The sequence below is a fragment of the Stenella coeruleoalba genome, assembly GCF_951394435.1.
Source record: "Stenella coeruleoalba genome assembly, chromosome: 9".
Classification (NCBI taxonomy): Eukaryota; Metazoa; Chordata; class Mammalia; order Artiodactyla; family Delphinidae; genus Stenella; species Stenella coeruleoalba.
This window is the reverse complement of record NC_137155.1, coordinates 67,516,270-67,533,985: the sequence shown is the minus strand read 5'-3', so window position 1 is coordinate 67,533,985 and position 17,716 is coordinate 67,516,270. Positions and strand designations below refer to the sequence as shown.

General features: G+C 34.8%; 2 protein-coding genes across 10 annotated transcripts in view; one reads left to right on the top strand and one right to left on the bottom strand.

Moving 5' to 3' along the window:
- Nucleotides 1–17,716, top strand: part of IMMP2L (inner mitochondrial membrane peptidase subunit 2) — a 969,308-nt gene that overhangs the window by 435,168 nt on the left and 516,424 nt on the right. The window lies entirely within an intron of this gene.
- The window catches only part of LRRN3 (leucine rich repeat neuronal 3), a 40,138-nt gene continuing 34,337 nt past the window's right edge, over nucleotides 11,916–17,716 (bottom strand). The window contains exon 2 of the mRNA XM_079932143.1: nucleotides 11,916–17,188. Within this exon, the coding sequence (XP_079788269.1) occupies nucleotides 14,704–16,830 (2,127 nt within the window). The 5' untranslated portion in view covers nucleotides 16,831–17,188 and the 3' untranslated portion in view covers nucleotides 11,916–14,703. The remainder of the gene's footprint in view (nucleotides 17,189–17,716) is intronic.

Here is a 17,716-nt window from a genome sequence, read left to right as displayed (position 1 = left end):
TCTGTTCATGAAATACTTGACATCAAATGGACACCATATTCATTTGTTTGCAGTTTTTTTCCACAAAGCCAAACAATTTTAAATAAAGGTTTCAATGGAGATAAATTTTTAAAATCACGTTAACTGAAACATTTTTAGCAGTATGGTATGTTCTGATATATTTGTGGCATTTGAATGCATCCTAATTTTCAAGATTTTTCCTTCCTAGAATATAGATGCAGGCAGTTCTCTTTTGCCGTAAAGGGTTTTACAAGTAAGTTATCTCTTATCTCTAATCTTTTTCTAGCTATATTCCACTTTTCCTTAAGGATTATTTTAATTTATTGCAAGTCATTTTGCAGGGTTTTCCATCTGTAAGTTACACCTAACTTGGAACAAGTGATATCATTTGTTTGTTTATGGATGGCTATTAAAATTTAAGATAGGTTAGCAGTTACATAAGAAACAATGAATTATATTGCCCATGTAATAAAAAGTAGCTACCACAACTAAACAGAGAGGCACACTATTTCCCTCTTACTTTGGTACTGTGGCCCCACAAGTTAATGTAGGGCACGAAGTATCAGAGAATCCATCTGTATTCCTACTGTATTTCGAAGCGAGATTTTTAAAAGTATAATTTCTTAATTTATTCACATTAAAGTTCTTACAAAAAATAAACACTGACTTCTGGTCTTTAGTAAAGCTGTTGAAATGCCTCTTGGTCTTAAGAAACTGAACTGCTTTTGACTCCGTGCTTTTATTATTCAGAGCGTCGTGGTGGTAATTTAATATCTTTACTCCTCAAATTATTTCTTTTCGTGTCATTTGTCTGCTTCTTGGCTTATCAAGCTTGATTACATTTGCCTTTTCTTACTTTGAGCAATGTGGTCTGAAAGTGTGAAACAGAAAAAAATTGATCTTCCTAACTATATAAAGGAATATGCCAGTGTTTTGTATAAGTTTTGTTTTGCATGATGGAAAACTGTAATTCTGGCTTAACATCTTTTTTTGCTGTGATTAGGGAATGGTGAAACGGATCATCAGCAACTTAAATAAACACTGATTTTAAAAATTCCTTCAAACAGAAAAAAAAATTTTTATAAGGCATCTAAATGGCTCTTTCAGCATGATAGTATAAATTGAACACAGAATGAATCCTTCTTGACAATTAATTTTACTTTATTTTGGTTTGCATTTTTGTTATACTGTTGTAAATGCTATCAAAGAACTGAGATGGAGGAAGTTTAACACTGTTCCATCCATTCCCTGTTGCCATTTGAAGTTGAACTGAGCTGCTGTGTATCTTTGTAACTTTCCAATTTTTGAGAACTGTATAGTTGACATCCTAGATTTATCCATTTCTGTCTGCTTGTAGTGGGTTGAGTTGTGTCCCTAGAAAAGACATATTCAAGTCATAACCCCAGTACCTGTGAATATCATCTTATTTTGAAGTAAGGTCTCTGCAGACATAATCAAATGAGTCCAATGACTAGTTCCTTTATAAGAGAAAGTGGGAGATTTGTGTATAGACACAGGGGAGAAGGCTGTATGGTACTTTCTTATGGCAGCCCTAGGAAATGACTCCTCCTTTCCTTAAAGGGAACTCAAGAAAACATTCCCAGCTGACAGCCTGGGAATCTACCATTCAGTGTATGTTCTTGTTTAGAAATCTATAAAAAGTTTATCTAATAGTCTCCTGATTTAATTATTTTAAGATTTTTTTTCTACCTTTGAGAGGTTTTTAGTGTAGTATCATCAGACAGATGCATTTTAGAAATATTAACTATATTCCTGTAGACTATTCTCTAACCTATGTAAAAATTACAAACTTTGGAGTCATGTAGATTTGGGTTTTAATCCCAGCCCTTCTTTGGGCAAGTTATTCAACTCTTCTAAGCCTCAGTATGTATGTAACATGCTCTTCCTTCCTTTTCCCCTTCACAAAGCACCTCTTCAATAGCTGCTGTTGCCATCTTTTCCTCTCTTCTACTTTCCCTTATTATGTTGGAATAAAAAAATAATAATATTAAGCTTTGAACTAATAACTACAAAAAGAGGAGTTAAATGGCAATTCTACAGATATTTCTTGACTTGTGGTTTATTTCTGACCATGGGTACTGGTAGGTGTTTAATGTTTTTCAAATTGCAGGTTATGACTAATTAGTAGTTAATAAAATCAATTAATAGATCATATCAGCATTTTTTTTAAAAAAAGAACTAGAATAGAATAGAAAATATAGTGAGTTGGAATTGCACAGTTAGAATTTTTTTTGTGAAACTTAAATTTTGTTTATGTGTGTGTCACACTGTATTATATTTACTTTAATGTGGAGCACAGTTAAAAACAAGTTTAGAAGCCAATAGCTAAACAAAAACAAGCTTTAGTTATTCTCATCTATACTTTTCTCCTCAGCATCCTGTTAACTCATGATGGGGTTAGACTACTGTTAGTAAGTTAAGCAATGGAATAACCTTGATGTATGGGAATACCTTTCATTAGTTTCCCTTTTGGATTGTCTTTCTTTTGTTGACTGAAAGCCTTGTAGTTCTATCAATTTCTCTAATGACCATAGCATCATGGAGGTGTAATTGCTCATGTTTCTGTTTTCCAGTTCTTAGTTGGTGTCAGGCTTTATTTCCAAAAGTATGCTATCAATGAAATACTATTTCTAACTATAGAGATTCTTAATTTTCTGCTCTTGTGATAATTGCTGATGCTAATTGAGTTATCATAATACCCACCCCTACTACCTGCTGAGTGACTTTTATCTAAGAGGTCATATCAGTTCATATGAGAAATTCCAAGGTTTATAGTAGGTGTTAGCAAACTAACAACCTGTCAATTTGCTTTTACACGGAGACCAAATCCCTCTTACCCATAAAAACTTACTAGCGAAATCTTGGTAAGTCACTTAAACTTTCTAAACCTAAATTTTCTCACCTGTCATATAAAATATGGCTACTGATAGACCTTCCTCATAGGGGTTAAATTAGGTTATATGTCTGCTAGGGCTTAGCATTTACTAAGTGCTGGTGATGCTGGTCTTGGTGATGTTGCTAACCACAAGATTTGGCGTCAAGTATGAAGACCCTTGTTTGCTTAGAGTTGGCTCTGCTTTCGATTGAAAATAGTGCAGAAATTGTGTTAACATTGCTCCCCAACCAAATAGAGAGCTTAGCACACCTACAGGGTGGCATTCTGTTTCTGGTACTGTATTTTAAGAGAGACTTTGATGACTTAGATCATCTTCAGAGAAGAGTGACCTGAATAGCTTTAAGGACATGGACTTCTTCAGTGTGGAGCAAAGAACAGGGCTTCCATGGTGGCGCAGTGGTTGAGAATCTGCCTGCCAATGCAGGGGACACGGGTTCGAACCCTGGTCTGGGAGGATCCCACATGCCGTGGAGCAACTAGGCCTGTGAGCCACAACTATTGAGCCTGCGTGTCTGGAGCCTGTGCTCCACAACAAGAGAGGCCACAATAGTGAGAGGCCCGTGCACCGCGATGAAGAGTGGCCCCCGCTTGCCACAACTAGAGAAAGCCCTTGCACAGAAACAAAGACCCAACAGCCAAAAATAAAAAATAAATAAATTTTTTAAAAAAAGAACATATAGGGACATGATAGCATGATCCACTTGCAGGGCTGCCCTGTAGTACATACATTAAATTCATTCTTTTTTTGCTCCCTAAAATAAAACTAGTGAAAAATAGAAAGAAGCAAATTCTCAGCTGAACATGAGAGTGAAACCTTTTTACTCCTAAAGCTTTGCAAAAATGTAATAGGCTGATACATAAGGGACTGATGTATAATACTAGAGGATGGTAATCTCTGTCAATCATGTCATTGGGAGCTTTGGGGCTGGGTGAGGAAATGATGGGGTGAGCAGTTGAAGTCTTCTTTCATCCTGAGATTGGAAGTCTTTCATGTCTTAACAATCACATGTTACTTTAGTAGTAAAATATATTAAGGCAAAATAATATAAAATTATGTACTTTAAAATAATATATTTTAAAGGAATAATATGACATTATTTTAAGCTTGGAATTTCAAGTCAAGGAGATCTTGAGGAGAAGTTTAATATAAAAACTCATTTCTGAAACCAGATTATTTAAAGATCATAGGGTTGGCTTTTCCCACTATAGCAAAAATCTTTATTGGTAAGCCCATTGCCCCTGTGAAAGCATGCACAGATGTTTGACAGTGTTCACTTTGGAGCAGGGGAAAGATTCAGTGGGTTTGCAAATTTGATGATAATTTTATTTGATATTTCCATCGCCAGGACCAATAATTCATCAAAGTAGGTTAGCATGATTTTTCTGAAATCACAGAGTAGCTACGGAGGATATATTCAAATGTCAGACATATGTAAAAATGTCTTATATCTTAGAAAGTACTTGACAAATGTGTAATCAGAGGTTTATGACATTTAAGATTGTAACTTTAGTTCGACGTCTAGAACTACTGATCTCATAGACCTTCTAGTATTTTATATATTCTGGCTTCAGTGAACCTAAAACTTGACTTGTTTTTTCCGGAATGAGATGAGAGTTTGTGCTAAGCCACATACATGTTCTTACCTGGTGTGAGTAGTCACACTGAAAAACCTAAGTACTGCAGCCTAGTGCTGGGGCAGAGTTACTCATATCAATAAAACAAAAATCACCTGTTTTTACATTTGTTTGGTATCATTTTGTCTGAAGCCTTCTCTGTTATTCATACCAGAGTGAAATGGAACAGACACACTTGCCATGGTGAACTGTAGTCCTCTACACAATTAGGAGCTCACTTCAGAGTGTTGTAGGAGTCTTTCTGGGCATACTAAGACCTCGGCATTTAAAATGTTATGAGAAGGTGGATGTGCTTTCACCCCCCCTCCCTTGGTTTCAGGTAAAAACCTCAAACAGACCTTTCAAACAAAAGATTTTGAAGGATTGAAAAGTAACTAATTTAATAGTCTTTGTATCACAGTTCCCCAAAACCTTTTTGAGATTTTTTGATTTTTTTTGATTTTGATTTTTTTGCTAATTTTTTGATTTTGATTTTTTATGCTAAAAAATTTTTGATTTTTTTATGCTAATGCTTATCTTTTCTGTTAAGTTTATTATGTCTATTATGTTTATGTCTATTAATGCTTATCTCCTCTATTAATTTTTAAGTACATCTTCAAAATTAAACTTTAAATTATTGACATAATTTACTTCCTTAGTAATCTATATCAGACTTGTGTTAGACAATCTTAATAAGATTTTCTTCTTAAGAGAGCTCAGTGTTGAGAAACCATAAAAAATGTGGAATGAGTGTCCTATTCATGGGTGAGTACTTCTACGTATTCTACTCTTTCTTATTTTAAGTTATTTTGAATTCAGGGTCTCAACTGGAAACATAAGAGAGCAATTTTTTTTTCTATTATCTGAGGAAAGTGATATCTGTGAGATCCAGTTAGAACTATGTGTGATATGGTAGAAAACATAATCCAAGGAAATGAGACACACTGTTTGTTCCTGGTGTTCCTGAATCTGTTTTTATACTTACATACTTATTAAACTCTATGTAACATATGTGTGAAATTTCTGAAAGAGAAATACAATTAACAGCGGAAATAGAATTAGATCGGTCTTAAATTCAAACACATAGACCCTAATTTTACATTACATGGGTTTTAATGTACAAAACTGGTCAGAATACCTAAGGTCTCTTTCATTGATTTTCCCTTTGGGGAAATAATGTAACATTTGGAGTAACATTTTGACCCTCTGTTAATTTCATGGGAGGTGTATTTTTTTAATATCTGAAAATAGGATATCTTACATATAATGGACCATACTTACTCTGAACATGAATAGTTTGTGTCTGAGTGTATGCTTCTAAGGGTCTTGAGAGTCTGTGCGTGTGTTGGATGTGGTTTCAATTGAGGGGACACCTGAGCAGTAGTGTATAGAGTGTGCCTGTATCTATTTCCTTTTCTCTTTTATTTTCCACTTCTTCTCATATTCCCAACTATGGAGGACTAGGGATTGGATGAGAAACTGGGGCTTGGTTATAGAGGGAGACAGGCGTGAAATATGGAACTAATATTTGTAGCCTTATAAAGTAGTCCTGGTGTTTTAAATTTGGCCTAGTCATTCTCCCTGGGACATTAGTTTCCACCATGTTTAGCACCAAGTAAAGTTTGATTTTTTTACCCATATCTTCATTTATCTTTTGAAGCCAGCTCTGGCTTTTTTCTTCTTCAGAACTTTCTCCCAGTTACTCAGCATGCTGTTGCTATTCAAATTCTTCAGCTTGTTGTCATCTTCACACTATCCCTAGCCTGCTCCCAACATTTCTCAGCTTTTTAATTGGGAGATTGTGTAAAGGCAGTCTTAGTTGTTAGAGCCCTTTCTGGGCTCCTTTATAATAACCTGTACCCCAGCATATGTGTAAGCTATCCCCATTCCTATCATATTTCTATTAACTTATATTGCAATTACCAGATTCATTTGTTGATATCTGCCTGTAGACTAAGCTTTATGATGTCAGGGAATTTGTCTATCGCAGTCAATGTTGCATCTCTAGCAGCTAATACCATGTCTGGCACATAGTAGGTCCTCAATAAATGAAGAGCACATGGAAAAAAATCATGTATGAATGAAAACATGGGCCACTACTTGCTTCTCTGTTTAGGAAGTTTACTACTATTATTTTCCAAATAATACTAGCAAAGGAGTTCTGCCATATCAATGATTCATTAAAAAAAAAATCAAGGTGGGGTGGTATCTTTGGAATGAGAACAAGGTTCAGCATAGTGACTATGAAATATTAGCAAGCAAAAACTAGTACTCATTAAATACTGAGATACTTCTCTACACATAAAATCTGCATGCCAGTTTAATTTCATAGAAGCTTACTAATCTGTGGAGATGTTTGCTTGTTTTAATGAATCACCTTGTTGCTTCTACTGGGACATAGAGACAGTCAACTTCCTATATGGGCATTGGAGGTTTTAATCCCAGGGATAAGTTTGATGGTGTCAAGTTTTTATTTAATATTTTTTGCTGCCCCATTTATGAACATATAATCCATGTTATCTATCCTATATTAATTAGTTTTGTTCTTCTAGAACAAATTCATTTATTAGAACTCCTCAGAATCAATTCATAAACTCCAATTCATAACTTAGAACTTTTCAGAACCCATTTGTAATAGACTACAAGTCGTCCAACAGACTAAACTCTATCAGAGTGCACTGACATATGACCCTCTAAGCTGTTAGTGTTTATGGCACCAATACATGCAAGGATGGGGATGTTGGCAGAAAGTTGAAGGGAAAAATTTTTCCCCTCAGTCCTTACTCTTTTTTTGACATACACCACCCAAGTGTGAAAGTAATCTTTTGCTTTAATCCTTTATTCAAGAGCTAGCCTGGTGTTTTTTTTGTTTGTTTTTTGGGGTTTTTTTTTGCGGTACGCGGGCCTCTCACTGTTGTGGCCTCTCCCGTTGCGGAGCACAGGCTCCAGACGCGCAGGCTCAGCAGCCATGGCTCACGGGCCCAGCCGCTCTGCGGCATGTGGGATCTTCCTGGACCGGGGCACGAACCCGTGTCCCCTGCATCGGCAGGCGGACTCTCAACCACTGCGCCACCAGGGAGGCCCAGTCCTTACTCTTTATGCACCTCCTTCTAAGGTCAGAATTATCATGTATGACAAATATAAGCTAGAGTCAGAAAACAAGTAAAACAGGTAATTGACTATCCTTTTCTGTAATGGGATAGAAAAACAGGAGAGCATTATGCATGGGGACTGTGAAATGGATGCATGGAAATAATTACAGAAGAGTCTTTTATAAGTCTCTAGAAGTACCTTGCAGCCAGTGAGTACTTAGTGAATATGCTTATTTTAAAAGTTCAATTTATAATATATGCAGGTTTTTGGAGGTTGTTTTGTGTGTGTGTGTGTGTGTTTTTTGCTAAACCAGTGCTCATAGTTGTGCCTTTGGCGAGTAATAACTGAAAGTTGGCAAACTGGAGCCCTTTACCCTAATCCCTCATGCAGAACCAACATAGGAATATTATAAGTGAACATGTTGATGGAGATAGTTAGAAGACAATTGCACAATTAATGAATCTGGTATATTATTGATGGAGTGCTCCCTCCTCAAAATACCACCTATTAGTTATTTTTTGTATGGCATGCCAGAAAAGTACCTGGGTATTATTATTTTTCATGATGTGTACCTTTTGGTTTCTCTGCTCTATGATATTATTATCTTGGGAAAGAAAATTACTTCTCTGAGACTGATGTATAAAATGAGAGTGTTAACACTGAACCCACAAGGATTTCATGAAAATTGAATTAATATAAGTGTGTGTGTGTGTCACACGCATGTTGAGAGAGAGGCGTGCATATAGAGAAACAGAGACCAGGAGGGTGAGCAAGCACATTCCTCAGGATGCCTGACACATAGTAAGATGGTAAATATTGTGGGCTTCCCTGGTGGCACAGTGGTTGAGAGTCCGCCTGCCGATGCAGGGGACGCGGGTTTGTGCCCTGGTCCGGGAAGACCCCACATACCACGGAGCGGCTGGGCCCGTGAGCCATGGCCGCTGAGCCTGAGCATCCGGAGCCTGTGCTCCGCAACGGGAGAGGCCACAGTGGTGAGAGGCCCGCGTACCGCAAGAAAAAAAAAAAAGATGGTAAATATTCATTTTTCCCACACCCCTTCTCCTTTAGATCTGTAGTGGATTTCTTATGACCATAGCAAATTTTTAGTCTGGCACATATTCAGCATTCAGTAAGTGTTTGTTTCCTTCCTTTCTAGTTTTTATCTTGTTACTCAAGGAAATATGAATGTATATTTATTCAAATATAATGTTGATAATATATTTATTAATTGCTATGCATTATATGTGCCAAGAAAATCTCTCAAGCATCATATTGTGACTTCAGGCCTGAGCCTGGACTGAGATGCACGTAACCCATTGGTTGGAAGAACCTAACTCCCCTTATCTAACACGGTTGTTTTTGATGTAGCTCGTTTTTTCAATGCAGTCTATTAAATCTATATGAATATATGTAGATAAGCATTTTGATAGAAAAAAGGAATAAATGTTTTATTTCCTTCTATTTTTATACCTTTTCTCTATTGAAGGATTCTTATTTTTACACTCAAGGGTTTGAATTGGGTAGTTAGAATCACATAGTTATATAAATTCATGCATTTTGTATGTAAATGTGTTTTTAAACTCTAATAAAATAAACAATTTAATGTAAAAACCATATATTGGAATGTTGGTTTGTTGATTGACTAGGAAACAGGGATGGGAATCCCGGAAGCCTTAAAGTTATTTTGGGGACATGATTTTTTTGTTCTTTATTGACTACATGACTCCTCTCTGCAATCATTATTAAAGGGATGTTTACCAGAGGTATCTGTCTTTAATCCCAGTTTTGGTAGTGAATTTCAATTTTATATTGTATTCTTTTGAAGAACTCTTTCAGTGTGTTTGATCATATTCCTGTAGTTATAACACCTCTGATGGTTTAAGAACTGTTTGTCTTTACCAACCTTGAATCTGGTACCTCAACTGACAGGGAAGTTATTTTATTACACTCTGATTCCTTCAGTGCTAGGATTAGGAAGGTCAATTTATGTCCTAAGTTTACTCCATTGTTTGTTGTAGAGGCTGATAAACATTATAAATGGATATCACAATTGGATTTTGAATCAATGACTTGACACCAAACCATATATTTTAATGAGAAGCTGGATTTTCCTTACAATGGTCACATAATGGTATTAGTTTCTTGAAGATGTATTAGAGTTAGAAAAGATAAAGACACAAAGCACTGTGAGGTCTTCAAATGCCATTATAGTTCACGCTTTTGAAAGACTTGCCAAGGTTAACCACAGTTCTTTTTGCTATGCTTTGTTACTCTGGACCACACTACAATGATTTTGAAATCATATGTGATAAATTTGCTCTGAATTTATTACTTATTTAAATACCTCACTTTGCTTTTAAGAGAAAACTGTATCGATGTATCTGTTATATACATGACCTCTTATTTGGTATTGACTATATGGCTTTATTCAAAGGTAAGCTAAGAGCCCTCTAATATATATGTAAAGTGAACTAGAATAGGTAGATTGAAATCTCTATGGGCTTGTCTATTTTCAGTAGGAATAAAAAGGAATTGTGTTCTATTTCATGTATTTTCTCACTTGAGAATACTGAATGCTTACTAGTCAATTCAAAAGCACCTTTGTTATATCATTAGTGGAAAGTTTAGGCCAGATTTTGGAAAAAAAATCTATATTTTACTAGAATATTCTTCTTTAAAGCTTGTATTTTAATAATTTTACTTGGAATTGGATATATGTGGCTATTACAATTAACTCAGATTTTGCCATTTTATTCCTGTGTACAAATAGTGTTTTTATTTTTCCCTTGCTTCAGAGAAATAATATAAACCAAATTGGTGGTCACCCCTAACAATAAAGTCCTCACTTTTCAAATTAACACATGAAAGTAGCCACTATTGTGTTGAAACTGGAGTCAGTTTCTTTCATTTTCCAGAACTCCATGACAGGCATGGCTTTTTCATTCCAGTACAATACTGCCATGCTCCCAAGCAACAGCCTAGTTAGCAATGCATTAGTCAGGGTAAAATATTATCAAGGTGGGGGCTAGAGAACTCAGGGTGAAAATACTACCATTTGAAAGAAAAGATGATTTTAGTCTTTCTGTTTAGATTTATCCCCAAATGACCATTTGGGATGCTTGATATACTAAACATACCTGTAACAACCATATTCTTTGAAAAAACTTTTACTTATTTGTTATCATTTGTTTTGGCAAGTTAGAGAAAGAGAGACAAGAGAGACAGAGATTGAATCAAAGAAAATGTAGCCACAATATAATTACTATTTATAATTCCCTGTCTCCTAGAAAGTCAGCATTGTGATGAAGCTAAAGATGTTGCTTTATGTTTACATATACGAGAATTTTTTCCTGCTATTTATGACAGCTGTGAGAACATTTTATTGGAGTTTTCTCTTTCTTTAGCAAATATATGCTCTTAAACTTTTAGTTGTTTTGTTTGCTTTATTGGTTACTGACCTATCACTTCTAATTTTTCATGTAAAAGGCTAATCTATGGAATTTTTCTTCATAGTTGTTGGAAGATTTTATAAGAGTGGATAGAGTAAGTTGGTCTTCCTCATAAAATACATAAACATTTTAGCAGTGCTAGATTACCTTCTTGAATTTAACTTATATTTATTGGGTGATCATTCTATGTTGAAAATAGGGGAAACATATTAGTTATCCATGTTTTTGTGCCTAGGAATAATTTATGGTAAGTAGACATGCCTGTTTATTTAACCAGTCTGAGGATGGTTAAATAAAGGCTAGTATCTATCTATCTATCTATCTTTCTATCTATCTATTGTGAATAAAATCAATAATAAATTTGAATTAAGTTCCTATATCAACATGTTGTGATAGATAAAATATTTTAGACCAAAGAAAAAAAATTTGATTTTCTGAACATTACCATTCTGTGAAAGTATGGATTGAAGCTGGGTCTCCACTAGGTAACATAGTTAACACATATTTGTGAAATCAGTGATACATAACCAGAATGCAAACCAGTTGATAAGCCCCTTAATGGTGGGGAATTTGTCCTGTTCACTTCTGTTTTTCCAGTGACTAATAGCCATACAATACATATATATTGAATATAAACAAAAGAAAATATAGTTAAATGAATAGACTAAGGAATTATAATGTTAAAATTATGCTTGCTGTTATATAGTGTTGCTTAAGAAATTTTTACCTAATTAGAATAAATTTAAGAACTGCAGTAAGTATCAACAGACTGACATATGTACCATAAATCTATTTTATTTCTTTCTAGGTAAAATGGTTACATATGACTGGCAGCATATTGTTTTACTTGGCTTTGCTGACAGTTGCACATTTTGCTTCACATTGTATGCATTTTTGTATTCAACTAGACATGCTTATTTATAGAAAATTTGGATTTATTTTGTAGTGTAAATTATAACATTTATAACATATATAATTCTTGTCAAATTATTTTTTTCTAAAATTATAACATATATAATTCTTGTAAAATTTTTTTCTAAAAAAATGTTTTCCTTCATGCAATGTGAGGGGATCATGTGGCATTCATAGAGATATAAACTTTAGAATTTTATTTATTTTAGGCAAAGTTTGCCTTTGTATCCATTTGGTATCCCCAAATTGTAAGTTACATGCTTTGAGTACTTTAACCAGTGCTTAGTTAATTTTGTGTGGGGTTTAGGAGGTAATATAGGGAGTATGAAATGCCATTCTGTTGTTGAAGCAAATGTCTTTTTCTTTTTCTCACTGGCAATTTAGATTAAAATTTGAGCAAGTAAATAGGATCATGATTTGCTTTGAGCATCTGTATTTATTCAGCTGTAACAAAAATACTTCATTTTAGCGCTCACCGTTAGGTATCTATTCCGAGTACTTATTTACTGCAATTTCTCTAAGAAGAATTTAGCTTGAAATGGATTCTCAGCTTTACCATATGTTTGATATAGTTCTTCATGAAAATAGAAACATACAAGAAATCTGAGCAAGTTCTTGCTGACCTATACAATACCTGCATCCTAATAGGTCATATTTCAGCTCCTATATTTTTGATAAATAGCCCAGCTCTTTTAAAAAGCTCTGTCCGTGGTGCTGAAACCTCTTGTGATGTATGAGCATGTCTTACTGATAAGTTCTAATGTCAGCCTCTCTGTGATAGTGATTCATCAAGTTGTAAAATTTGTGTTAGGGAAACACATTTAATTAGCAACTTTCATATTTTGGTTGTGTTAAAATTAACACAGTTGTCCTTTCGTTTTAAAGAGTTCATAACAATTACTTTCCAACATTGTCAAAAACAGCTAATACTTAATTAGAAACTGTCAGTGCTATCACAAAAGCAAATGTCTAGTATTAACAAATAAACTGATATGATTTCAGTGGTAGAAATGTTTACAGGCCAGTGACATGTTGATGATATGCAGAAAGCTATGGTAAGAAAACTTAAACACTTGATTATGAACAGATTAAGTAGCAGTTATAATGGAAGACTTGTAGCTTTGTAGAGATAAGCAATTTGCCTATAAAAAGTAAGGCTTATTACCTCTGTAAATTTTTTTTTTAGTGTTTCAGGATGTTTTCTTTGTACACAAATACATTGGTTTTGTAGGACTATGGGTTTTTGTTTGTAAATATGACTAAAGCCCTAAAAATCTTGGTTGTTTTTTCCAGGTAAACTTCTTGTATTTTCTGTATAAGACTCTAAAATAATTAGTAATGTTATTAGCACTTCAATTCAGTGATTCTCAATTTTTCTAAGCTGTGTTATTTAGGTGCCTTACAGTCATGGAAAACTGCACTTAATTTTTTAGTCTCAGAAGCTTTTCATGAGCAAAACTGTCCTCTTAAATTTCTATTGAACGCTGGAACTTCTTCCACTATGAATTCAGTATATCTTACAATAAAATTTAAAAATTCTAGTCTCCTAGAGTTCTAAAATCCATTGTTATCCTGGGGAAAAGAACCATCCGCTTTGATCATAACTGTCTTTAACTCAGTATCGACTAGGTTAGTTGCTATACAAGTATATAAACCTCCTTCTTTGGGGGTCATGTAGAACATGTTTCCTTGCTATATTTGCAACATAGAAGATTATTAGATTGTTTGCTTGTTATTGCAGTGAAGCTCATTAAGTGTTTACAATCACAGCAAGATTTGAAAATTACACCTAGATCATAAGTCCTACTGAAATTTGGCAATATTTTCTGCAAAGCAAGCAGCCTAATGTTGAGCTACTACCAATTATTAAAATAAGACTTTCATTTCCTTAGATATTGGATTTATATTGTATGAACTTAGTAATTAAATCCACTCCAAAAGCTGCTTGTTAAGAAAAGAAAATCTATAAGTGAATACATAATTTCCAAGAGGATTGGTTTCTGTCAATAAAGGGTTAAGTACAATGTTATTATTTTCTTTCAATATTGATAAAGTGCCTTCTAAAATCCATTTTTGTGCATTATAAAAATGTAGTTACATCATCCAGTAAAAGTGTCTTACTCTTAGCATTCCAAATTTCATTATAGAAAAACACTTTTTGAAAACATTGTCATTTAAATGATATCTGATCAAATGATATTTCCCAGAAGTTATTCTTTATTTAGAAACAAAAACAAGACAAAAGCAATTGATTTTAATCCAAAATGTATTTTTCCTTATAAAAGAGGTCCACATATTCACTGTGTCTACTCTACAGAATTTGTCCATTTTATTACACCACGTGTCAATTCAAGTTTATCTGGTCACTGCAAAAACTCGTGGCTAACGTGTAATACAACACAGGAGGAGGTATTGCTCAGTTCAACTACTCTTATATACTTAAAAAAAATACAGAAATGTTTTTGTCCACTTTAACTGTAGTCCAGACATAAAAGTTACATGAAAGTTCTAGAAAATGGAATTGTTTTATTTGGTTGCCACAGTACCCTTCGAAGCCAGTTAATTAAAATGCTGAACTTGTACATATGTCCATTGGTCAGGAGCAGCATTGGTGAAGCTTAAACTTCCTTCTACAAAGTATTATTTCTCTGCCTTTTTTTTTTTTAAAGTACAACCACAGTTTTGAGTTTTCTTTGAAGTAGATTTAGTTAGTTGTTTTTAGGACATGTTTGTTGGCACACCTATAACAGTTGCTTTTACTTCCAATGCTGTACCTTTTTCTTTGCCTGCTTCCCAGAGGTTGATCAGAGGAGGATAAAGCTCACTGAATGCAAAGGTTGGTTTCTGTAAGTAATTTCTCACATAGTTATGTCCACCATCACAGTTCATTTCTTGAGAGAGGCAGCTGAAAAGACATATCATACCAATAATCCCCAGAAAACCTCCAAGGTAGGCCATAAATGTTGTGGTGTTACTCTTATCATACTCTTTTCGATCAGGGTGCAAACCTTTTGTGGTGACATTTACACATTGTTTTCTGCTTTTTTGATAGATGGTGGGGATATCAATACAAATCTTATACTCAGTTGATGGGTTCAGATGAGTAAGATTATATACCTTGACATCAGATGGTATTCGAGCACTTTGGGCAGCATGGGAATTTTGAGTCTTGACAAAGGCTGTCCACTTAACACTGGATTTGAGAATTTTAGAACTTGCTTTCCAAGACACCAGAACTGAGTTGGCCTGAACATCTTTTATTTTAATATTCAGGGATCCATTGTTATCCTGGGGAAAAGAGCCATCCACTTTGATCATAATAGACTTCAAGTCAGCACCAACCAGGTTAGTTGCTATACAGGTATATAAACCCCCTTCTGTTGGGGAGATGCCACTTATATCTAGTGTGCCTTCAGAATGGACATAGAACTTGTCTGTCAGAGTATTAGGCAAGAGTTTTTTACCAGAAGGTATGATCCAGGAGATTTCAGGCTGTGGCTCTGCAGTAGCTCTGCAGTGTAAGGAAACATAGCTCCCAGTTTCTAAATCCAGATTAGAAGGAAAACTCTCTGGAGCTATAAGAGGGAGACAGATTTCCATCATTTCCCTGAAATGCACCTGCCGAACATTCTGGCCTTGGAATTCAGGTGGGTCCACGCAAAACAGTGAATCTGGCTCCATAAATCGAATGTTGGTTTTGTTCATATTAATCCAACGGATGACACAATCACACCTGATGGGATTGCTGTGTATGCTGATTTCCTTGAGGTTTGGCAGAGACTCAATGGTACTGCGGTACAGAGCACTAAGGGCATTGCTGTTAAGCATGAGTGATTCCAGCTTGGGTAGTCTGAAAAATGCATTTGGGTGAATGTAAGACAACCTTGGGTTGTTAGTAGCTTCTATTTTTCTTAAATCTGGAAGATTATCCACAGCAAGACTGTCGATGGAAATCAGCTCAGGCATATTGTTTATCCCCAATTCTTTTAAATGTAGCATATTGCTAAAATCACCCCTCCGTATTCTATTAATGGGATTTTTATTTAGATCCAAAAATTTGAGGTTTACCACTTTTTGAAGAGCAACATGGGGCACTTTAATAAGCCTGTTGTCATAAAAAGAGATGCTTTCTAAGTTTTCAAGTCCAACCAAGGCATTATCTGGTATTTCCGTGAGATTTATACCAGCTATAACCAGGCTGCGAAGATTGATAAGAGGCTTAAAGTTCATGTCTTTGATTCTGATGATTGGATTTTCCCCAATCATCAGAATCTCCAGATTGGGAAGAGCCTCAAACCACTTACTGTTGATCATCTGCAATCTATTTGAATTGAGATGAAGTCGAAGAAGATTATGTAGGCCAATAAAGGCTCCAGGTGAAATTGTAGAAAGCAAGTTGTGATTAATATAGAGTTCTTGTAAGTTACTAAGTCCAGACAGACATTTTTCAGGCAGCTCAGTAAGTTTGTTTTCCTCTAGGTACACAGAAAGAAGCTGAGGCATCTTTTTTACATTAATATTGGTAACTGAAGATAAATTGTTTTGAGATAAGTCCAGGCCAGTAAGATTTACTGGAAAGTCTATGGAGTATTCAATTTTTGCAATATTGTTAGTCTGTAGGAGCAGAATCTGTGTGTCAGCAGGCAATCTGGCTGGGAAATTTGAAAGACCTAAATCATTACAATCCACTGTAGATGCGTCCATATAAATGGATCTAGGTGTAAACCAGGGCCGGATTTCACATGTACATAATCGTGGGCAATCTGCTTTTTTATCTACAGCTTGAACTAGTGTAGTGATAGCTAGGCCAAGTAGCACATGAATTTGGAGTGGCAGGTCCTTCATCTTAGCTTTCTTCTTCAGAGATTTAATGGGTCCTTAAGGATTCCACGGCCACTGCTAGTAAGATCAGTAAGAGCTGATAGATAAGGAAAATAGTTGCTTTTGTCAAATGATGAATGCCATAGAACTGCAAATATTTTCTTCATGGAAAAACGTGCCAGTGCCACAATTGCATTGTCCAGAAATGTCATGCATATTGAAGAAAAGGTTCCTATCTCCTTTATGTTAGAATATTGATATACTTTTTGAAGATGGAGTATGTATAGATGGTCAGAGGAAATTAAGCAATTCATTTATTTAGAGTGTAATATTCAAATCCCATGCTTGTTCAGTACTTGCAGGAATAGCAGCATGATGCTAACTATAATAAAATAAAATATAAAAGAAAAAAGAGAAAAATAATTAGTCCAAAGGGAAAAAAACACAATATCCATTAACTGATTATGATTATCTTATATATAATATTCTTAGTTTACAGTTAATTCAGTATGTTTTGATGACTTTATCCTTGTTATGACTGTCCTTAATAGTTATTGGCCCAGACATTGGATAGGCTGGATTTTTTTTTTATTGGAGTATAGTTGATTTACAATGTTGTATTAGTTTCAGGTGTGTACATCAAAGTGAATCAGTTATACATATACATATATACACTCTTTTTCCATATAGGCCATTACAGAGTATTGAGTAGACTAGCCTGTGTTTTATAGTAGGTCTTTATTAGTTATCTATTTTATATATAGTATATGTCAATCCCAATCTCCCAACTTATCCCTCCCCTCCTTTCCCCTCTGGTAACCATAAGTTTGTTTTCTACATCTGTGACTCTATTTCTGTTTTGTAAATAAGTTCATTTGCACCATTTTTTTAGATCCACATATAAGCAATA